Below are 23,926 nucleotides of genomic sequence, written 5' to 3'. Positions count from 1 at the left end.
TTTAAGATTGTTCTTTTGTGGGTTTTTTTGGTGGCGAGAGGACACCATTTTTCGAAAGTTAGCCGTTAAATTTATTTCAGCAAATCAAATTGAGTCGTTTTCATCACGTGATGTAAACAAAGTAAACCCGCTAGCAAAATGGACATAATTTTTTCGGCGACTTCAAAGAGAATTTCAGCAACATCAAAGGAAAATGACGATATCAACTTTGCCTGTCACAGACAGACAGACACACTTAGCGTATTATTATAGAGACTAGTCGATAAAGCCCGTGGAAAAATCCACTGAGGCAGGATAAAATTGAAACATAAGCGTCATATGAATTTTGATGACGTCAGCAATGCATCCAACAAACAACAAGACAAGGCGCGTGTTGACAATGCAGCCAGAGATTTCTGGTGCTATGGACAGAGAGCGTATTTCGATGTAAGGGTATATAACCCACAATATCGATGCTCTAGCAACATTTCTATGGAAAAAGCGTATGACACGAACGAAAGGTCGAAGAAAAGAGCATATAATGTTAGAATCATACAAACTGAAAATTGTTCGTTTACACCACTTTTTTTAGCGCTACTGGAGGAATGGGAAGCAAGTGTCGTAGATTTTACGCTAAGTTAGCAGATCATATATTGCTAAAGAAGAACAACGAATTTAGTGCAACTGTTAGTTATATACGAACAAGAGCTAATTACAGTCTGCTAAGATCGATGATTCTGTCCATCCTTGGATTACGTACGCACAAAAAGAGGAGATTTATGGAGATGCCCGATATCGAACTAGTGCAAAGAGAAGCAGATGCTCTCCAATAACTCAATCCTGATTATTTCTAGAACTGTAGTGTCAACTTTTAAATGTTTAGTGTTATCTGTCCACGCTTAATGTCTCCGGTTCTATATGTGGTTTTTTCATTGTAATGATATGCTTCTTTTTTAGATATATTTATCGCATTTGATTTGGGTAAGTTTCCCAAACCTGGATCCTGGATATGTTTCGGTTTAACAGGTTGATGACGTCACCAAAAAAACTTTAAACCCTAATATCTCTTGCAACTGTTTGTGAAAGATACACGAATCTATACATTTTCTTGATCAGCATTTCAAGATCTATACGATGAAGACAACAGGTATACACATCGTCATCATTTTTTCTTTTTGAATATCATATACCTAATTCTTCTTCACTCAAAGTGGTTATTCCTCTCACTCCTAAAATCAAGCATTAGATCAATGTCAATGAATGGATCAAGAAAATCAAGACCTACCAGCCCCTTTTCAACTGCACCAGTAATACCATACGCTTTCCATCCACTAATAATCAATAAGAGGAAAAATATTTCGTGCACTTTTTACATAACGAATTGGCTTGCTACGTGTTAAAAATGGCATTGTTTGGTTTTGATTCTGAAATTCAGCAAACGTTAAAAAAAGAAAATTTCAAATTTTTTGCGAGGAAATTTAATCCCCGCGAAAATTAATCCCTTTAAAGTAGTCCTTCATGTATTTATTGTTGCTTTCGAATATCTGTTTGCTATATATGACACACCACCCCTTGGTTCTTTTTGAATGAATTGGAACATATCAATATTTGTCATCAGTTCAAGTTCTATTTTTGTCATTTTCAACATAGCATTCCAAGATAATCCAGGAGATGTATAATAATGGCATGGATTAAGTCCATAATATTGCAGACATGTACTTCTGCAGTTTTCAAATATATCAGCCAATATCAATACATCAAATTTTAGGTAAAGATCACCCATTGTCCATAAATCAAACTCATTCCACACTTTTTTAGCATGTTGATATTGTTAATCGGTGATATGTTCGTCACTTAATAGACTGTATAAATCTTTTTTATCTGGTAGTTGTTTATCATCGAATCGGTTGAAGCAAGTAGTAGTAGGGGGTCCCTAAAGGTACACCGGGACCTTTCTATGGTCAAACCCCCACTAAAAAACACTCCTTTGATACCCCCAAAAGACCTTGTGACGTCACAGATTCCATCATACCTCAAACGAGTAAGAAAGTCACGTGACCTAGCCAACAAGGCCGACACATCCGACAAATCCGACAAATACCGTGAGTTGAGTAGGGGGAATTCCTAATAAATGCTCAACAAAAATCAACGCGTGCGCAGTAGCCCTTAACCAAATGTCCACCATTCAAGGTTGAATTGTGTACGCGGGGAGAAGATGAGTTGGTTCAGGAGGCAAGATAGATGGAAAAAATTGGTTGAGGAGGATCCCCCGGTGCTAAGGTATGTACCGGATCAATTCAAGACGCGAGACATGTGCAACAAGGTTGTTAGAAGGAATCCCTACCTATTCAAGTATATCGCCGACAGGTTCAAGACGCGAGGCATATGCAACAAGGCTGTTGAAAAGTATCCTGTGGTATTCGGGTTTGTTCCGGACTGGTTTGTCACCCGAGACATGTGCCTCTTGGTTTCTGAAGATGAATACGAAGTACTATCTGCCTACCGTCAGCTTCTTCCGATAACCTGGCATCCTGACAGAGTCGTAGACTGGTGCTTCTCAGAGGATGAAAAGGCAGGTCTTGAGCTCTTGTGAAGGAGCAATGTGACGAATGTGAACGCGTGCTTAACGAGTACGACAGATGCAACTCTGGACGGAAGCCCTTGATAAGCGCCAAAATGCTCTGTTGATACTGCTACTAACTGTACACCACGTACAATGGTGGAAGTTGCGCTTGCGCTAAAGCTTCAACGACATAGAAGACCCTAGTTGGGGTTATGTCTCCAAGTAAACAAGATGCTTCAGTTTGAAAATAAGCTTGTCAAACCTAAATTATTCTACTCATTTGCAACCACCTTCACAGACATTAACGATATTAATGTGGAATATCTGACCGTGTCGGATCCTGTGCCAGTCAATGGGGGAAGGATCAAAAGTATGTGATTGGATATCATACACGGGACCTTGTGGTAGCCCTCAGGGTAAAAACACTAAATATCTGGTAAGCACACGGGGTTACCAGGTACAACGCCAATGCAGTACCAGCAATGAGTCTTGATTTCGAAGAGTACCCGGATTGGGTTACCGAGTATCGTCAAATCTGGGCTAAAATCGAGGAGTTAATCTCCGAAAAATTGACGACAGAACCAGTCAAAAAAGATTGCTATATCAATGCAAAGCTTAGGTATTTCAAGGACTCGATCACCACTAAATTCCATGGTATGCCGATACCCTACAATGAACTCTGCCAAGCCAATGCCATCATGGCATTATCGTCGGTGTACGTGCAAGGTAAGAACTACTACCCTCAGGTTTATATGATGGAATGCATGTAAAGAGTTGTATGGTTGACTTCAACCATACAAACAAACGTGGAAGCACTTAAAAAGGAAGCGAGAGCACTGCAAATTCCTCGTTATTCAACGATGAATAAGGCCCCTCTTCTTGAGGCAATCTGCAAAGCCAAGTACAAGCCTGCTTCGGCACAAACGGACGGGCCCTACTGCGAGCCTTGTACTAGGATTGCTTGGCAGAAGAATCTTGAACAGTACCTGAGAGAGCTCGCTGCTTTTCAGCGACATGTCGTACACGATGGCGACATGCTGATAGATCGAGATACGGGAGAAGTGCTCGATATTGTGTAAGCAGGCGATCTAGTGTGTTGAACAACCAACTAGACTCGAGAGATCTACGAATACACAGGCGGGGATTCTAAGTACCGCTGACATACTGTGCATATTGAAGTTTTTTCAACAGTTCATCCTTCGCCTCCTCATGCTCCTTTGCAACCAGCTGCTAACGTTCACGTTCATTGATAGAGTCCACGATCCTTTTTGTTCGTTGACGGATCTGCTCCTTGAGCATCATGTATTTTTGCTTCTCTTGCATGATCAGGCTGAATTCATAGTCGCTAATCACACCGTTCTCCACCGCTTTGCTGATCAGGTCGACAACGGAGTTGAGCTTAGTCTCTGCCAGTAGTCTTATGCTCTCATGCTTCTTCGAATTGTCACCAAGTCTCTTCCCGGCATTCCGCAGACTAGCTTGCCCGATTCCCACGGCAATAGTGATACCTCCCATGGCTATGCAGAGGGGAGCTCCAAGACCTGAGGCCAGCGCCCCTATTCCGACACCTGAGGTGATAATGCTGATACTGACCAATCCGTGATCGCAGAACCGTACCCACGTGCCATGCATCTTGAACTTTTTGGCCAGCTTGTCGCGCTCTTTGATCTCACCCCGCAGGAACCGCTCAATCTCCTCGATCTTCTTCAGTCTGTAGACCTAACTTTCGTCAGGCTCGTGCCCAGGAGCACTCGGTAAGCTCGGATAAAGCTTTGCAATGTCTGTCATTTATTCTATGAGTAAATGTATCATAATTCCCACGAAAGAGGCGTCCTTTTCATGATGATACTCGTCTGTCAACATGAACTCCAGCCTGTCTGTGGAGCCCTTCAGGGGAAGGTAGATTGGAGTGTCAAAACTCCAGGTAAGCATGTCTCCCCATGCATTTAACTCTTTGTGGAAAGCAAAGCCAAAAGTTTCGATTTTCATCTAGTAGGCAATCATCCTCATCTAACTGATGGCAAACAAGTTGTAACCGCTGGTACACGTCAGTCTTATAGACTGAATCGTAATCGCCCTTCGTGTAGTGCTTTTTACTAGGATCGTTGGGTAGGCCCAAGAGCTCTTGCAGATGGAGATGAATTACCACCGTGTACCCGTTGCTGACACGGAGCCTGCAGAGTCCATTCTTCAGGACAAACAGTTGGATCTTACCCTGTGCCTGACTGTTGACGATAGTCGCTAAATCCTCGATTCTGTACAAGCCGTTCATGATCTCCATTCGGAGTTCCTCGGAGAGATTGGTGAGTTCGAAGACGTGCTCAACTATGCACGGTCCAAGGTCGATTTTAGTGTTGCTCATGCTGTGTACATGATCTTGAGTGATATCAACCTGAGGATAGGTAGAATTTCGAATTTTACGAGCAAATTCCTCATCAGCAAGGACTATTTCAGCATCGGTGTAAATCCGGAGATTAACGTTGCCAGACCACAGAGTTCCAAGCATCAAGTACCAATAGCGCAGGGTCTGCCACACCCCCTTGCAGCAACGCGGGGCTTCGCGCTGTGCCGCACAGTCCCAGAGTCATCAGCAGTTGACGCAGCAACAGAGTCGCAGACTGCGTTATCACATGTGATACCAAGGCTACCGTTATCACGGTGGGGGTAGGGCTCATCCTCGCTTACATTTGGTTGAAGTAAAGGTCTATTTTTACGTCTCTGAGCTAACCCCTTACTACTGCCTTTTTTCGGTGTATTGTATTCGGTAAATCCAATGGCATACAAGCGCCTTGCACCTAAATCTGTCTGTATCGCTGCAACGGCTCTCAATTCACCCTCCCCTTTCGTGATCTGTATGCCATCGAAAAGAAGCTAGTTTTCTCGTACTTCAAACGCATTGTAATATCTCGCGTCAGGCTTGCTTAGCTCCTTGGTTAGGAAATCGTAAATATCGTCGACTTTTGTTTTTGCCAGCTGCCATCGCTGATCTCGTTGGATCCCTAGCCCTTCTGGTGTTGCCAGCTCAGTCGCGATCGAGGACGTGGAGGTGTACCCTGGAAGGTCCTCGGGCCCACTGAAAAATCCCTCCTCGCGATCGTCTGGAATGTTTTCCTCTGATGTAAAATCGTCTCCTTCGTAAGTGGGATTAATCGGCATTTATTTGACGAAAACCGGCTAATAATAAACCATGAGTAACATGTTCGGAACTAAGCTCAACCCTTACGCAAAGATTAAAACAATGCTGGCTATGAAAGGGAAGAAACAGCGTGTCAAAGTCTCCCACGTTCCCAGTACAATCAACCAGAACGAGGACTTGTACGTCGATGTACGAAACATGGGACGGAATGATGTCATTTTTTCCAGCTCTCTCAAACTCTTCTTTGACCTAGAGCTTAATGGCACGAACACCAAACGCACAATCGTCAGCAACATCGGCAAGGCCCTGGTGCAGAATCTTCGGATCTCGTTGAATGGCAACGAGGTGCAGAATATCAGCGACTACAATGTACTCGCTACCTACAGAGACCTCTGGCTGCCTAAGTTTGATCGAGAAAAAAACCTGGTACTAGAAGGGATCAATCCCAACGATGGTACAATCCGTGCCTTACAAGTGAAAGCGACCGATTACGTAGGCAATGTCGAGGAGAAGGCGAACGTCGCAGCCTATGGCAACATCTTTTGTATTCCTCTAGGAAAAATGTTTGAACTGACGGCAGATCTGATAACCATGAAGAAAGCCGACACCTCCTCCAACTTGCAAATCGATACTCCCGCCAAAAGTCTCAAAGGTGTCCTCCTACTATTCGTAGACCCCGGCAAAGTGAAAAGTTACGCTAGTGCAAACAAGGTGTTCTATAACCCGAAGATCGAAAAGATCTTGATCACAGTCGAGGGTGAGCCTAATGAACTCTACTCGCACGCGATGTTGCCGAAAGACCACCTGGAACAGATCGTGAACCTCTTCGGATCCCACGACTCAGGGGTAACGATCGGTCAGTTTTTCGTGGAAAGATATGCGTTATTTGTCGACTTTAGAGCAAGTCCAGATCACAGTCTCCATGGTTCTGGAAGGCCTTTACAACGCCTCAGCGATGGGATAACCCTGCATATGACGAAGAAGGCTGACGGCACAAGCAGCGACATCCGCTGCTATGTATACTTGCTCCAGGACGCTCAGCTTAACATTCTGGATGGTGAATTTCACAGTGTCGAGTACTAAATGTGTCCAACGAAACTTGTTTTGTAAGTCTGAGATTTACAAAAATAGAAGAGATTAAATGTTAAAGATGTAATCACTCTTTACCACTGGACAACTTCAGGATCAGCAAACGTAACGGACAACTGACAAAAATGTGCATCGGTTGCCTCGATACTCGTAAAGCATTACGGGAACGAACCAAATGCCACCATAGAAAGGAAAAACGGCGTTGCAAAGAATGCAATTTCCCTGGGTATCAGCATGACCTTATTCTAGCCAGGATTCGCGCTGCTCTAAGGTATGATACAGAAATAGCCTCTACTGAGCAGATCCAGGCCCAATTAAGAGATGGGATGAATTGGGGGAATAGAGGCAAGTGGAAGTTTGACCACAAAATCCCGATTAAATATCGAAAAAATGGGGTTACCCCAGCGTGGAAGTGCAATTAGCAAGACTGCACTATACAAATATGCAGCTTATGTGGGTAAACCAAAATCAAACTAAGGGAAGCCGCTTCATCACAGATTAAACATGGCAAGCATAGCGGTTCTAGCGGGAGGAGCGATTATAAACGCTCTGGCGTTTAGTGGCTCTAATTTTTTGTTCAGCAAGCTCAGTGGGTATGGGGAAGAAGAGCGTAAAAGGCACGATAAAGCAATCGAACAGACATGTAATAAACATGTCAAAACGAACGCATATCGTTACCGAGGAAGAGGCGGGGAAATTGAGCCAAATTTTTTACACTCCAGAGCATCTCTGGAGTGGTCAGAAGGCGATCAAATTACTCGCTGAGCAGAGCGGTCTCTCCAGGAAGAAGGTTACTCACTGGCTGGCGAGACAGCTACTCTTGCTCCGACACATCAAAGACCCTAACTGCATCAACTACCAGCATTTTACCATCACGGAACCGTATAAAATGCACCAATTTGACTTGCTCTACATGCCCCACGATGAGCTGTACGGTAGCACCTACAAGTATATTCTCACAGGGATCGATGTAGCTTCGAGTTACAAGGTGGCGAGACCTTTGCGTACTAAGAAAGCTAGTGAAGTCGCGGGCATGCTCAGGGACATTTACAAAGCAGGACCTCTCCACTATCCAAAGATTTAGTGCGACAACGGCTCAGAATTCAAGTCAGACGTGACGAAGGCAAAGGGGTTGAGATCAAGCCTGCAACCACCAAGTAACACCACAATTTTACAGCCTTTGTCGAGTCATATAACAAGGTGCTCGCTGAGAGACTTTTCAAGCCTCAAGATGCGCAAGAATTAGTCTCTGAGACGACTAGTACCACTTGGGTCAAGCACTTGTACACTATCGTCAAGGGCTTGAACAATACAAAGCCTGTCATGATCAGCATGAAGCCCAGCAAGGCCATAAAGCTCGAGGATGTCCCGCTTGTGTCAAATCAAGAATACCCTGAGGAAAAACCATTACCTGAGGATGGCCTCTACCTCTACCTGCTGCAGCCAGGAGAAGAGCATGGTGATTCGAGAAGACGTGCAACTGTTGCTTGGTGGAGTAAGAAAACATATAGGCTGGACCGTATCGCCTGCTGTAATATATTGACGGTGGTCCTGAACGTAGTTTTGTGTCAGAGGAATTGATGTTGATTCCAGAAGATGTTGAAGTACCTCCAGAGAATGTAAAACAATGGTAAATTTCTCGAGTCCGAAGGCCATTTCACTGCTTCCCCCGCTGCGAGGGAACCGCTCAATTGTCATTGTATAAGCGTAGTTAATATGAACCTGTGGTTCATATTAATACCTACCCAAACAACAAAGTCTTAATCATCCCCAGAGTCATCCTCATCATCGTCGGAGTCATCATCAATCGGATGAAGGCGCGTATAATCATGGAAGGTATAAAATGGGTAGCCATAGACGATTTCCTTTATAACATTTGGTTCGCTGGTTGGTTTAGTATGTCGCCTATTTTCTTTAGGCCCGCTAGATCCGAGAGCTTTAATTTGATAACCTCGTTCCAGAGCATACCCCACTTGTTCACCCTCGCATCAACAATATGCAGGCCCAGGTGTTCAATATCATCCTCTAGCTCCGGGTCAATATCACATCTTGCGAATTTTGCCCACGGCTTTTCGCCTGATTCTATTCTGTCTAGAAGTTCGTCATCATCTGGATATTCAAACCCCTCGTAGTACTGCCCCATTCTAAATCTAAAATTTTCCAAACACCGTGGACAATACCCAGTAGTAGACTCCGCCTTGATGCAGCATCGTAGTACGGGTACATTGGTGTTGTAAATTTTTCTACGTTGTTGCCTCTATACGTACGCTTCCATATTTTTGTTTTTGATATCTCAGTCGGTTTTTGACTTTTTCGTAGTGGTCAAGCAGCATCTATCATGCATGTTTTTTGTGGCTTTTGTATAACCACAAAGAGTTGTGCGCGCCTACTCTATATCAATATCGAACAGATCTTTGAAGAACTTCCGCGCATCATTGTCAGGCAGCATTTGGTTCATCACATTCTGGCTTTGGGATCATATTTGGGTACCTTGCACGTAAAGGACTTATTCGTGTGCTGAGCTGCCTACGCTGGCACCTGATCATGTAGTACCTGTGCATTCCCATTTTTCCACCCTTATGAGTATCGTCTTTGTCGACAACGCAGAGGGCGTTGTCGCACGGGTATCGGTGAGGGACAAAGCGTTCAGCGAGACTTGCATTTTCCTGGGTCTAAACATCAATCTCATCTTCGAGGAATGCAATGGCCATATCTTTTTCTTCGATGGTTGCGGCAAGCTTTCGCATTTTTCTGGGTAGCACCTCCTCTACAACCCACTCAAAAAAGAGTGCTGCTTCAGGTCTGCCACACCTCAAAAGGAAGCAATAAACGCCTGGTTCCGTCAGTAAAACTGTGTTTTGTTGGGTGTGGACCCCAGGGTCCACCCCTTGGAGCTCAGCAATAGCGTCGCCTATCCGCATTTTGTACTTCCTAGGAACATATCGCTGTATAGCTTTTACTCCCGCTTCCCGCTTATAGCCTGTGGTTCTCCAAATATCGGAGGCTACGATACATTGACCTTTATCCTGGACAAAGAATGATCGGACTTGTTTTTCTTTAAAATAATCAACCACAAGAGACATTTTGCTCTAATGTTTTGGGATCCGAAAAATCTTTTTGGATGGACGACTTTCCTTTACCCCGGCATGCCATGCCGGGTCCTGGTCATGTGAAGACATCATGCGGCTTTTTCCCACCTCCTTGCATATCTGACCGGGATAGGGTGGCACCACCCTCGGTGTTCCGCGTTGCTGCTTGTCTTGATACTGCGTGTGCTGCCAGCATTAACAAATGATGAATCTGACGAAATTGTACTGGATGAATGACGACGAGTTCAGAGGCATGGTAGAGTCCGTCCCCAAGTTTGGAGAGTGGAGCCAGAAATTTTCGAGTCATCGCCTGATGAAGCACTTCGCTTGCGACATGGCCATTTCCTACGTCTTCCATAGTAACAAATTCGAGAGAACGCTTCCCCTCGGCATAAAGTGCGGAGATAAGTACAAGATGCTGGTAAACCTGGGAGATCGCGGGGGTGCTGAAAACTCACGGGGTATTGATGAAGGGGGTCCGTAGACTCCCGGGGTAGCCCAATTTTGGCGGGAGAGCTCAGAACCTTTGGCGTTAATAATGGCATTGAGAACTACATGGATCACATGGAGGTGGAGCAGAGTCTTGAAAAGCTCATCGACTGGTACGAGAACAAGGCCCACGCTGACGAAATGGAAACAGGCCACAAGTTTTTCTGGAACTTCCTAAGGATCCACCCCTTCCACGACGGCAATGGGAGAATGGCCAGGTTGCTGTTCAGCTATCACATGTTTTGGACAGGCACCCCTTTTGCCGTGTGCATAACAAGCGGAAAGTCAAGATCGAGAAAGCACTACAACGCGGCGATCAAGCGAGAAGACCTTAACATAAGCAATCTGTACACGCTCCTGACCTATTCCAAATACTTGGCCTGGAAAAACTTTATCGACCATCACAAGGCCACGATAGAAGGATAGAGAGGTAAACGGGTGGATCGCTGATCCACCCGTAGTTGTTCAATCGAGAATCGTCCAGGTTCTAGGGTGCTCTAATCTGATGTAAAGGCAAGCATGATTGGGCTTCATGAGCTCGGTCTTGATAGTCTCCCAGTCACCCATCATGTTCGTTTCATCGATTATCAATTTCATATCCTGCATCTCATGGGGGTACCACATGAATAGCTTCTCAGATTCTTTGGCAAGGCCGTGTAGCTTTGAGTGAGTAGCCAGAGACTGTGCTTCTTTTGCATACAACTGATGGCGAGCTGGAGCAGGGGTTGTCGACGCTTGTCCAAATTCTCGTCGGCGATCATGTCGTCAACGATGAAGAGGGTCTCCTCACCCGCCAGGAGCTCCGAGAATTTTTTGATCAAGTCGAACAGTTGGTCGTTGGGCTCTATCAGAAAGACGTAGTCATCTTCCCACAGCGAGGATCTATCGAGGTAGGTTTTGTTCCAGCGGATGGTTGGACATAGAATGACGATGTTGTGGAAGTGATCTCTATATTCGTTCTCAAGGATTTCGAGGACTCGCTGGGTCTTGCCGCAGCTTGTTGGCCCACTGAAGATTGCTGCATGCCACTCCTTGACAATATCGAGAGCCATTTATTCTGTGTTGTGTTTGCCGGTAAGGCAGACACAACCCTTGTTTATTCTGAGACGAAGCGGTTACCCTTAGCTATATTTTCGCTTGCCCACATGGGTTGGGTATTAGTGTAGTGTAATCTTATACCAACCTCGGCAAGCGATGGGACATCCCCGTGCCAGCTACCATAATTATCCCATGTCATCCCCTCTGAAAACTGAGCCTCGATATGTGCCCGCAGTGTCACGATATCGCACCTGAGATATTCCTGGGAGCTGAGTTCCTTGTTTCCCTGTAGAGCCTTTGATGTTCGGCTGCGTACAACAGAAGCGAGATGTCCGGCAGGATCACAGTCTTTACATTGAGACCTAACCCTTTGATGCTCGCAGATTTGACTGCCTTTACAATCCTTGCACTTTGATCTTTGCTTTTGATGATGGCAGATGGCTCCGCCTCCGCAGTCTTTACATTGGGATCTTCACCTTTCATGGTGGCAGATGGCTCCACCTCCGCAGTCTTTACATTGGGATCTCACCCTTTGATGGTGGCATTATTTGACTGTCTTTACAATCCTTGCACCGGATCCTCCGCCTTTCATGGGGGCACTTTGTACGCTCCCTTGACGCCTTGGCAATATTGACGCATTTGATGCACCATTTTGTTTGTTGACCATTTTTCATCAACTTGAATGCATCTGGCAATAGACTTCTTTTACACTTTGAACAGGATTTCTTGGTCTCCATGTTAACTCGTGTTTTTTTCCCTTGGGGAACGCGGTCAGTTTATTTCGGAGGCATCATGGAACGTTTATACCACCCTTGTTTTATCGCATAATCGTCGAATAATATCGCTCCCATCATATATCCAGCGAGCTTTAAACCGTCCTCCAGGTCCATCTTAGCCCCTGGTCTAGAAACCTCCAGCGCCTTTTTATAGGATACCAGTCTGACGGATTCCCACAATGAATCAACGACTTCTCTCTGATACTCTTTGCTGCTCATTTATTAGGGGCTATGTCATCTTGAAAATGTCAATCTGCTGAGGCGTGGGTTGACGCTCTTCACGTTGCTGCTGCGGGGGGCGATGCTCAGCAGGCTCACCCTTCTGCTTCACTAATATATATAGACCCTAGACATGTCAGAGGCCTTCAAACCGTTTCTGCCAGCGTATCCTATCGCATTTCTCTGTTGATCCACCACTAAATTACATGCTTGAGACGGAAAGCGATCCGCTACCGGTGTCAAAATCATTTGATCGCTAAAAAGTCTCCGTAAATACCACACCAATCTGTATAGCGTGCACCCGTACTCCCCCATTTTTCCATTGCTTTTAGTCTATCAACTGTTTCACGAATGCTCATGCGAAACTTCGAAAGACTGTTCCCCATCTTTTTCTCGCTTTTCATCAGCTCGCTCCCCATCTGTCTTGGATTCATGCTTCACGGTGAGCTGATAGTGGTTAACAGTGTGCGCAGCCATCAGTAACGGCGCTAGGAATCAGCCAAACGCGGAGTACACGAGGATTCCCAGCTCTGCCATAGATCCTCGAATTATAGGGTCTTCCTCGATATCTTGCCTGAGACCCTCGGCACTGTCGATTGAAACAACGTTGCCTACAGCCTTGGTGTACAGGCTATTGGCGTGTGAAGACAACGCCTTGGCGGTCTTCTCGCCTTTCTCCTGAAATTCACGCTGCACGTAATCCGTATACGTATTCTCGATGACATCAGGTGAGGCTTGTCAATAAAGGCCTCGGTACATTTCTTCGGTAGGAGGTGCTGCTTGCCTTTACGTATAGCGTCTTTCAGGACCTGGCGCTTGTCGATGGTCATCCCCGCAGGCTCGAAGGCTTCTGCCGGTGTGTCGATTTCTTCGAATATCTCTGAGATTTCAGACATTTTTATTAGGAGCCTTCTGCAAGGCATGAAGCACTTGCAGAAGCAGATCGCAAGCACGACGTTCGGTAGGATTATGGCTATTAGTAGACATATTTTCATCATGTTTCTTTCTCAAAATCCAAAGGCACCGTAGGTATACCATCTTCGAGTACCTTCCGCTTATCCTAGAACGCCGAGAGTCCCAGCTTGTTCTGCTCGTACGTGACCATCCCCTGGTTGTGCACCCGGAAACCTACGTTTTTCGCTGTGCCTAGGGCACCTTTTAACGTGCTCATGTGCCTAGACCACGTCACGGCATTCTGCCTCTTTGACATCCCTTTGCATTAAAATTTTGTGCCCTCTTGCCATTCGACGAAATAGCACTTGGCTGTCAAGGCAATCATCCGAGACCCGATGAAATCCGCTTTAAATAGTCCTCCCGTTCGACTCGACTACTTGTCAATGAAAAGCCAGTTTTCCACATCCTCGTCGTACTCGTCGAGCAGTTGAGAGCGAATGACATATCGCAACTCTTCTCTAGAGATGGCAAAATACACCGAGTCTGTATCCATGTAGCAATACTCAAAGATTCGACGATCTACGTACTTGACCAGGAAGTCGTAGTAGAACACGAGCATGCGCAACTTGGCCAGCTGATAGACGGCGATGCCGCACTGGTAAGCTCTATCGATGCTGACCCCGTGCCTACCCTTTCTGATCTCGTACGCATCTCCTATCTTCTCAAGGTCTTTGAGGTACGGGGATCTCATCGCTGCCTCGACATCTTTTTCGTTTCTGGTAAATGTGGTGTTCGAGTGCCTCGCCAGATCTTCGATCATCTTCCCGTAGAATGAGTTCCCCTTCAACTTGGCCGTATCTCCCGCGATGCGCTTTCTCTGCTTGTTTTCGTGCATCAGAAATCTCTTCCGGGAACCACGCAAACGGTTTACCTCGAGCGTACTTGAGGAACTGGTAAAAAGCAGTCACTTTCAGCTCGTGCTCGAGGTACCATTTTAGCACGGGAGTGTACAACAGGATCTTGTGCTCAGGGATTTGATCGTCGGCTATCTCCTTGACCACAAATAGCGGAGACATCTCGCTGAATTTGTCATACAGCTCGGGAGGTACCTCGATATCGATCGAGAAGCGAGCCATTTTGAACACCTCGCGTCAGCATCTTGAGATTGTGCGCTGCTGTCGGTGCAGCCACCTTGATCAGCTTTTCCTTCCCGCATGGAAAATTTTCCAGCAGGGTACTCGGGTAGAGCATGTTCGCGTCGTACCCTAGAAGGGTATTGCACTTGTGGGGTTCGCTGTAGACGTGAGATCTGATACCCGTCACGTCCCTCTCGTGGTACCTGCAGAAGACAATCGCGGGGTCATCGAACATCCCCGTCCGCAAGAGCTCGTAGGCCTCATTTCTCGTGCACTCCGTGCAGGGTTTTTGAACAGGCCTTGCACTGGCTGTTAAAGCAGTTGTCTCCACACTTGTGCTTACAAGGCTTTCCTGGAGCGTAGAGCTCTAGCTTGGGGTTCAACCGTAGAGACTTGTTCAAGACATAGCGCATCGACACGCCCGAATGTTAACAGCATCCTTCAGAATTTCGATCTCATCGTCGTAGTACTCCAGCCTCGTCTTGTCGACGGCTTTAACGAAAGGTTCCACGTCGGCTAGATTGTACTCGCGCAGCCAGTTTATCATAGTGACGCAGGCTCGCTTGCAAAACTCTGCGCGGAATGTCTCGTACTCTTCAGGAGATAGCGTGTTTTTTCCACTAAGACTACTATAGAAGTCCTCGTGCTTGACGGGGCCTACATGGTTCAGCTTGTCGTAGTTCGACAACCATTCGTAAGGAAACATGAGCTTTTCAAGCCCACATTCCAGAGACTTGCACTAGCTGTCGCAGCTCATCCCAGGGGCAAGAAAATTCTTGATATCGAGAAATTTGAACCTCGAGGTCGTGAGGAACATGTAGTCGTTGTCCTTCTTTGCGACGTTGATTTTCTCGGTTTCAGCAATTCGCTCGACAAAGTATTGCTTGATCAGGTTGATGTCGTACTTTCCGGTGTTAAAGCCGATCACAGCCAATTGGTTCACCCACTCGTCCTAAGTCGCTTGAGTCTTCTTGGGAAGCATGTCAAAGTCGTCAGGCCTCAGGTACATCCTCTCGACTTCTTCGACAATGAGGGCTTGTCTCTTCTCCAGCTCCTCAACGAACTACTTAACCAAGACGCCGGGATCCTCGTGCTCGATGAACGTTGGATCTTCATTGAGACTATCGTGAATGCCGACACTTACTGGGATATGTTCTGAAAGATATGTTAGATCAGATGTTTGCCGCTGGTTCAACGGTGCTAGGAGGGCTTCAAAGTCAAACACGATGTAGTGAGGATAGGGTCGAAAGTCTGGGGGTCGTAGCCGTCTACCCTGTAGAACTCATTGTCTTTGTTCCCAAAGCGAATCACTCGCTCTCCCCCGTGCCCACGGAGCGCATGATGTATATGTCTTCCCGTTTGCTCCGACATCGCCCCCAGCCATTGACACGCCGCGTAACTAAAACCCTCGTCGTATAAATACCTTCTCCGACTTACTCGGTATGTGCTTTACCTTCTCCCCTTTGCAAACGACTGTCGTCTTGACACCCTCGCATTCGTTCTTTTTATGCCGCGTGAGGTGGTTGCATTTTGTGAACATTTGGTTGCAGGCCTCGCATTCCCATTTCTGTTGCGCTAGTACGTCTAAATCCTTGATGAAAAAACAGTGACCACCCAGCATGCCAAGGTTGATTGTCTAACCCCTCTTTGTACTGATTCTGACCGTAGAAGAGTCTCCATGGTGCATTTTCAGAGTTTGTCTTGGGTTCAAAGACTCTGATGTTGATCTCAAAGTGCTTCGCTATGCCCTCGAAGTGTACGAGCTTCGTAGCACGTTTATCTTGACGCTTTAGCTCGGAGTCCTCGTAGTACTCGCGTGCTAGGACGAGGTCTTCTTGCGTGATATGCTTTTCACGCTGCTTTCGCTCTCCACGATAGTGCACTGCAAGGCATCGCAACACGCACAAATTGTCGGTTCTTTCATTTTTATTGTCAAAGCTGTAGATGCACCTCCTCTTCCCCAACCAGTCTGGCAAAGGTCCACATCCAAGTAAAGGCTTCCTTGTAGAGATGATCTTGACCCGCACCGCGTAACTAAAATCGTCGTCGTAAAAGACCTTCTCTGACTTGCTCGGTATGTGCTTTACCTTCTCTCCTTTGCAAAAGACTGTCGTATTGACACTCTCGCATTCGTTGTTTTTATGCCGCGTGAGGTGGTTGTTTTTTGTGAACATTTGTTTGCAGGCCTCGCATTCCCATTTCTGTTGCGCTAGTACGTCTAAATCCTTAATGAAAAAACAGTGACCACCTAGCATGCCAAGGTTGATTGTGTCTAGCCCCTCGTTGTACTGATTCTGACCGTAGAAGAGTCTCCATGGTGCATTTTCAGAGTTTGTCTTGGGTTCAAAGACTCTGATGTTGATTTCAAAGTGCTTCGCTATGCCCTCGAAGTCTACGAGCTTTGTAGCACGTATATCTTGACGCTTTAGCTCGGAGTCCTCGTAGTACTCGCGTGCTAGGGCGAGGTCTTCTTGCGTGATATGCTTTTCACGCTGCTTTCGCTCTCCACGATAGTACACCGCACACATTGTCGGTTCTTTCATTTTTTTATTGTCAAAGCTGTAGATGCACCTCCTCTTCCCCAACCAGTCTTGCAAAGGTCCACATGCAAGTAAAGGCTCCTTGTAGAGATGATCTTGACCCGCACATGTTTGAAGACTATTTCCCCTTCGTTAGCTCCTGGGGTCTCGATGGTTCTGTCGGGTGGCAGGTAGGCCTTGGTCCAGAACTCTCGATTTTCCAGATCGAGCCGCTTCATCTCGCATTCTTCTATGAAGGCTTCCGCCATGCTTGATAGTGACCTGGAGCTCTTGGTCTTGTGTTAATCAGACATATCGCCACCCCCTCGGTAAATATCACAGCTGAAACTGTAGACTACCTTGACGCGCATGTCTATGTGAGGCGTGATTTTTCGCATGATAGCATCTGCCAGTGGTTTATTAAGGTTCTTGTTGAACCACCATGTCTTGATGCGATTTCCATCTTCCAACATCTGTGTGTCATTTTCGTCAAATATGTGCCGGATATCTTCGATTCCCTGATATTCGTCTTGGATGTCCTCCCGTACTTCCCGTTCGACCTCGTCGTGAAGCGTTGCACCTCCCGAAGTTTGTTCCCTTACCTTGTTATAGTAGAAAGCAACGGTATCCCGCACGCTCTGTAGTCGATTGGCAAGAGCGTCGCGAATTGCTGCTACTGGTGCCGACACGGTGTTGTATAGTTTGCTGATAGGGTTCCTGAACCAACTCATCTTTATTATAAGTACAGCCCGGCCTCAATTAGCGCGGTCAGAGCTTTGAGTAAGGGAATTCCCCCTACTCAACTTGCGCACGCGTTGAACCCTCACGGTGTTTGTCGGATTTGTCGGCCTTGTTGGCTAAGTCACGTGACTTTTTTACTCATTTGAGGTATGATGGAATCTGTGACGTCACAAGGTTTTTGGGGGTATCGAAGGAGCGTTTTTTAGTGGGGGTTTGACCATCGAAAGGTCCCTGTGTACCTTTAGGGACCCCCTACTACTACTAAGCAATCCATGTAATCAGAAGGATATACACCCTTTTTAGTCATTAGATCATATCTGTTACTCTTTCCGAATTCTTCTTTTGTATATTTGAAGGACTTTTCTGTTAGGTTATCTACCAATTTCTCCAGACTTGAACTGATGAATTGAAAACTATCGATAAATGTAAGATTATTACTCAACATGAATACCATGTACTTTTCCATACTGTTTAGAATTACAATAATATCCATTTCCTTTTGTTCTCCATTTTTAGTTTTATAGGAGTGTTTTTTAACAATTTTACCAATCTGTTGCATAATAAAATGACTATCATATCCTGTCAAATTATGGAAAACCAATGGTATTTTGTCTGTTATTCTATGGTTAGGATTACAATCCTTATGTGCTGATCCTCTATAATTACCTGTTACATAGCAGTGATCCCTAACTCTAATATCTGTATCTATATATTCTTTACTGCATATGTGACAACTATCTGCATGCTTGAAATTGGATCTATTTTATTTAGTCATTTTCATGTCCTTAGTGAAATGTTTGTTTTTAAAGCCTTTACAATATCTGACTTCCTTTAACATCTCTTTCAAAAATTTATATACAGCATCTGGACCTCTATATGTTTTAGTTGTTTGCTATATTTGTCATCATATCTACATACTACTTTATATCGATATCCACAATCTACATCCTTCTGGTATGCCTCAGTATATGATTTCTTATTTTCTGGTGCGCATCCATGGATCTTCTCCGAAATGGCTTCAAAATCTCATATATTACAAATAGTGCTTCTAATTGTTTATGATAGTTTGAGAACTTTAATATGGTAACACCCTTTTCTGGCATTTTTATAGCTTGTTTACCATTGATGAAAATACAGTTTTCCGTATGATTTTCTAATATTTTATTTGTAGCGAAGCATGTAGGCAATACATACAGAAGTGTTTTTTATTTGAGGGCTTCGTTTGATTAAACATGAAGCTGTTGAAATCCTCTATTAATACATAATGTTTGTTTTCATCCTTGGTAATCAATAGTAGGGACATACTGTTTTTATATTTTTCTTTTGATACATATATTGGATATAGTAGTTTATCCTCATAGCCAAATACATTTATTCTGATATTGATCTGTTTCTCAATCCTGTTATATTCTTTAATGGTTAAATGAAATTCAATATTATCATAGTTCAATTCATTGATGTATGCTCTATCACATCTTTTGATTCGCTGTTGATTTTTCTTCTGTGGGTTCAAATGTCTAATATGGCACCATCTAAAACATTCATTATCTATATTTTTTATATTGATTAGTCCCTTTTTACTATTTCTTAATTCTTCTGGTAGTTCTATATAGCTTGATCCACTTAGTGGATTATATTTAATTAAATTAAAATAATGTGCATCTACTGATTCAATAGTCCATCCAGATCCTTCAGAAATGCATTGGTTGATACCGTTTATTATTTGTTGAGATGATAGATTTACAGCATCATTAATATAATTTGCATTAATTATTGTGGACACCTTATTGGCAAAATATGCCGTTTTATAGACCATTCTATCATCTGCTCCTAGTGGTTTGACAGATGACATTTTTTATGTTTCCACATATTTGGAACCTGTTAATTTAATCAATTCTCTGTTTAAAACTCCTGATATATCATTTCTTGTGTATACTAATTGTTTTAATGGATCCATATTGTTTATTATTCTTGTTTTAAAAGATTTAGTGGTATCATTCAATGCTTTATCAAGTGGTATTATATGTGTTGGAACTGGTTTTCTTGGTTTATATGTTGCTTCCATTCTAGCTGCTGGAATAGGCTTCTCCTTAATAGTCCTCGGTGCTGAAATAGGTTTCTCCTTAATAGTCCTCGGTGCTGGAATAGGTTTTAACTTTTTATAAGCTGGTCCGTTTATCTTAATCCATATGTTGGTTTTTGGACTTCGGATATAACCAGATTTATCATTACCGACTATCAAATTGATTAGCTCGGACTTACTTAGTTTTTGGAGATCTCTCTCGTTCATTACTATATTAGACTTAGAATTTACTTGATTCATCATATGATTATATATATTGGTATTTCTTTAAGTGCTTTCTCTTAAATCCCACATTTATAAATGATAGTATATCCATATTACCATTTAATAATAACAATTTAATTAAATTAATCATACATTTTGTACATTCGTCTTTTTTATAATTCTTTACTCTTTTGATGTTGATTTTACACATTCCACAGTAACAATCCATTATAATAATAAAGTGATATCTTTTTAAGTGGTTTGCGTCATTTCAAATATATTCAAATAACTGAAATGTCATACTTTATAATAACAACTATTAACGCTGTTTATAAAATATAGTAAGCCATATTAACATTCATTTAAATATCTCTCAATGATATATATCATTCATACATTCCATTTTCATTTTATTCTCACTCTCAATAGTTTTATAGTTTTATCCCTATCTCTTTGATGCAAATATTGATGCTTTCCATTTCATTTATAGTTAATGCCATTTCTACACATTCAACAATACCACAATACCAGTCACTCAACATAATAACTAATAGCGGGATATATAAAACTAGGTCCGATAGTCCATGTTTGAAACCAATTGTTTTTATTCGCTTTGTTTACACCACGAGATGGTAAATCAGCAGGATTCAACTTTCCAGGACAAAATCTCCACATAGCTGGAGGCGTTAAATCCCTAATTTTTGTCACTCTGTTCTTAACAAATTGCTTACTAGAATTATTATTTCTAACCCAACATAGGACATCAATTGAGTCACTCCAACAAAATTTCAAAGCTGCTGGAACGACGCTACCTAACGACTGACTAATGCACGCAATTAAGGAAGAAAGAAGTAAGCATGAGAGAAGCTCCAGTCTAGAGATAGATAGTTCATTGAGAAGGGATACTTTTGTTTTACTACACACAATGCGTCCAACAGAGCGTCCGCTTGATAACGTTCCAATAATGTAGACAACAGCAGCGTATGATCTTTTACTTGCATCACAAAACCCATGCAGGGTGATGTCTTTCAAATCACTTAAAGGATAGTTAGCGAAGTAATAACGTTGCAATCGATATTTCAACGAGAATGAAAATAACTCTATTAACGAATTCCATTCGTCCTTTAATTTCTCACTAACCTCAGTGTCCCAATCGTTTACGGTTGTGCATAACTTCTGAAAGAATACCTTAAACGGTACAACGAGGGGCGAAACCAAACCGACTGGGTCGTAAATCAATGCGATGATTTTTAGGATGTTGCGTTTAGTTAGAAGGACGTCGGATTGAGCTAACTGTTTTTGTCTTGACAGGTCTATTTCCATTTCGTCATTGGCCGTATCCCATGTGATGCCCAAGTTTTTCTCATCGGGAGGAGCTGGATCCTCGATTTCGAATTTGGAGATTTGCGCTTGGAGAGTTGAACTATTAGAACGCCATTTTCGTAAGATTAAACCAGCTTCCTTAAGCCGTGCTTTTGCCTTTTGGTAAAATGTGAACACCTGATCGCTGGTATCTCCTCCGCCAATGCTGTAGTCGACATAAGGGTTTTCTAAGAAAGCTAGCACAAAGTCAGGGTCGGCACTTTGGTATTTCTCCAAGTGCTTTATAATTGATGCAGCTAAAAGGAACTGTGAAGCGTTCATTCCGAAGATTACACGAGTATATCGGTATATCATGAGTTGAGGATTTTCTTTTGTTATATCGTCAAACCATAGGAAGCGTAAGATCAGGTGTGTTGATCGCCACCTTGTAGGTCCCAAAACGGATAAGGATGTCCATAAGTAGAGGAAGAAGAGAAGGACCCTTTTCCAAGCAATCGTTGAGTGGCGGAGAATTTGAAGAACCATCGTAAACAATGCGTACCTTGGTTGTGGACTTATCTTCCTTTAAGACGTAATGATGGGGGAAGTAATGGACTTCACCTGGCGGCGGTGGCGGCTCTGTCACCTGCTCGATGATACCGTCACGTTTTTGCTGTTTAATGATGTCGTCGTATTGTTGCAGAAGCTCGGGCTTAGCCTTAAGTCGGCGGAAGACTGATGTTAACCGATTTCGGCTGTTTTGGAAATTGTCCGGCATCTGTTCATGATCTTGTTTCCATGGTAATGGGACGGAATATCTTTCTCCATCAAAAAACTTTTTTTCGCTGAATTTACCTATGTTAAACGTAGTATCTACTTCATTTATGTCCTCAACTTGCCAAAATTTCTTAAGATTATCAGTTGACGGTTCGTGCCCGTCATGCGAAAGTAAAACGTGTGCAACGTTAACAGTCGAAGAAGATGCCCGCACATTTCCGTTAAGAGTCCAGGATAGTTTGAACAGCGGTAAGAGCGTTCTCGGTTTTTATAATTTGTCCTGTTACAAAGTTTTAATAATAATTTGCACCTATTACAACGTCGATCTGTTTATTGTGAGAGGCGTTGTTGTCAGCAAGGCAAATGTTTGGGAGAAGGGTTTGCGCTAAATCGACTCTTTGGTTAGATAGAGGTGAGCATATCATGTCCATAACATACGCTTCGATTACGGAATAATCGTTAGAGTGGGCGTTTTTAATTTTAACCTTTATGACGTCTAATTTTCGAGGTTTTTCAGAGTTGTCGCCGGACACTTTTACGTTTAAAATCTCGCTGCGGATGATTTTTAATTTTAATCGTTGTTTCGCGTTACTTGTGATGAATGATTTTTGCGAACAGTTATCAAAGAGCACGCAACCAGAAAAAACAACGGAATTTTCGTCAGTATTTAACAAGTGCGCATTTGCTGTTTGCAGCAGTGCACTGTCATGGCAACCAACGACGTTCACATTTGATGATTGATTTTGTTCATCATCCTGAGAATGCGGAACCTGTCCATCGTTGTTATTTTTGTTTCGCTCTTCTCCACCCTTAGCATCACAGAGGGAGATATGATGTCTTCCCTTGCACTTAAAGCACGTGTTTTTAGAGTTGCAATTTCTAACGAGATGTCCGGATTTTAAACAATTAAAACATCTGTTTTTAGCACGAATGATTTGCTTCCTTGCTGTGACGTCTGTAACTACGGTACACCTCTTAGAATTATAGGAACCCTTACAATAAGAACAGGAGATAGAGTTGACTCGTCCATGCTGGTGTTTCCGAGGGTTTCTTTCAGCGTTATATTGCTGAGCAAAAAGAGTCGAAGAAGGGGATGTGGAAGCAAAACATGCGTTAGGGTCCATCGCAAAACAGCGCTCGCGTAACATAAGTTCTCTTTAAAGCAGTTCATTAAGTCGCCTATTTTCCATGTTGCCTGCGGCATTTTACGAGTAATATCAAGTTTAAAAACGCCTGGTAGTTTATTCATTACAATAGAAAAAAAGACTGGATCATACGCCTTGGATTCAACGTCAGATTACGGGTATGCACTTCTATCAAATCAAAAGTTGTGCGCAATTCTGTCGTATCACAACTTTTAGGTGCGATATTGAGGAGCGCATCCATGTGAGCACTGATAATAGTTTGAGTATCGCCAAATCTTTCCTTTAGAATTTTTACAGCCACCTTGTAATTGTCAGTTGTAAGCGCCAATCCTTGAAGGCTCAAGCTAGCGCTTCCTTCAAGCAGTCCTTTTAAGTAATTAAATCTCCAAATATCATCAAGCATTTCGTTTGAGTGTATGGCGCTCTCAAATCCGTCCCAAAATGACTGGAAGCTTAAAGGGTCGCCGCTAAACTTTTGCAAGGTTAATTTAGGAAGCTTCGCGGACTTAGAGAAAGAAGTGACAGAATAAAAACTACGCGCTTCGTCAGCCGAAATAGTAGACACACTATCCAAATGAGTACGCTTTAACCGAGATTGAATATTAACTATACTTTCGTTACACTTCTTTGAAATTCGTAACAGTCCAAACTAGCGTTTTCCATTTCATGTTCTTCATCAATATTCGATAAAATTTTTTCATCAAGATCCTTAAGAATGTTCATTTTTTCGTTAAGAATTTTCTCATT

General features: G+C 43.5%; 4 protein-coding genes across 4 annotated transcripts; 1 reads left to right on the top strand and 3 right to left on the bottom strand.

The window, feature by feature from the left end:
- The first annotated feature begins 10,148 nt into the window (after nucleotides 1–10,148).
- Nucleotides 10,149–11,068, top strand: LOC130621479 (fido domain-containing protein DDB_G0283145-like). The gene has a single exon (XM_057436768.1). The coding sequence runs from the start codon at nucleotides 10,412–10,414 to the stop codon at nucleotides 10,769–10,771; it is 360 nt and encodes a 119-aa protein (XP_057292751.1). The 5' UTR covers nucleotides 10,149–10,411; the 3' UTR covers nucleotides 10,772–11,068.
- A 6,841-nt stretch (nucleotides 11,069–17,909) lies between these two features.
- Nucleotides 17,910–19,520, bottom strand: LOC130621252 (uncharacterized). The gene is made up of 3 exons (XM_057436560.1): nucleotides 18,863–19,520; nucleotides 18,528–18,693; nucleotides 17,910–18,387 (listed from the first exon to the last, which is right to left on the bottom strand). Exons 1-3 carry the CDS (start codon nucleotides 19,518–19,520, stop codon nucleotides 17,910–17,912), a joined length of 1,302 nt encoding a protein of 433 aa, XP_057292543.1.
- A 966-nt stretch (nucleotides 19,521–20,486) lies between these two features.
- On the bottom strand, nucleotides 20,487–21,599 carry LOC130621250 (uncharacterized). The gene has a single exon (XM_057436559.1). The coding sequence runs from the start codon at nucleotides 21,597–21,599 to the stop codon at nucleotides 20,487–20,489; it is 1,113 nt and encodes a 370-aa protein (XP_057292542.1).
- A 61-nt stretch (nucleotides 21,600–21,660) lies between these two features.
- On the bottom strand, nucleotides 21,661–23,182 carry LOC130621249 (uncharacterized). The gene is made up of 2 exons (XM_057436558.1): nucleotides 22,345–23,182; nucleotides 21,661–22,112 (listed from the first exon to the last, which is right to left on the bottom strand). Exons 1-2 carry the CDS (start codon nucleotides 23,180–23,182, stop codon nucleotides 21,661–21,663), a joined length of 1,290 nt encoding a protein of 429 aa, XP_057292541.1.
- Between the last annotated feature and the right edge of the window lie 744 nt (nucleotides 23,183–23,926).

This window comes from Hydractinia symbiolongicarpus, chromosome 12 (genome assembly GCF_029227915.1).
Source record: "Hydractinia symbiolongicarpus strain clone_291-10 chromosome 12, HSymV2.1, whole genome shotgun sequence".
In the NCBI taxonomy this organism is placed as follows: Eukaryota; Metazoa; Cnidaria; class Hydrozoa; order Anthoathecata; family Hydractiniidae; genus Hydractinia; species Hydractinia symbiolongicarpus.
Note: the sequence above shows the minus strand (reverse complement) of the source record. Positions and strands in the feature narration are given on the sequence as shown.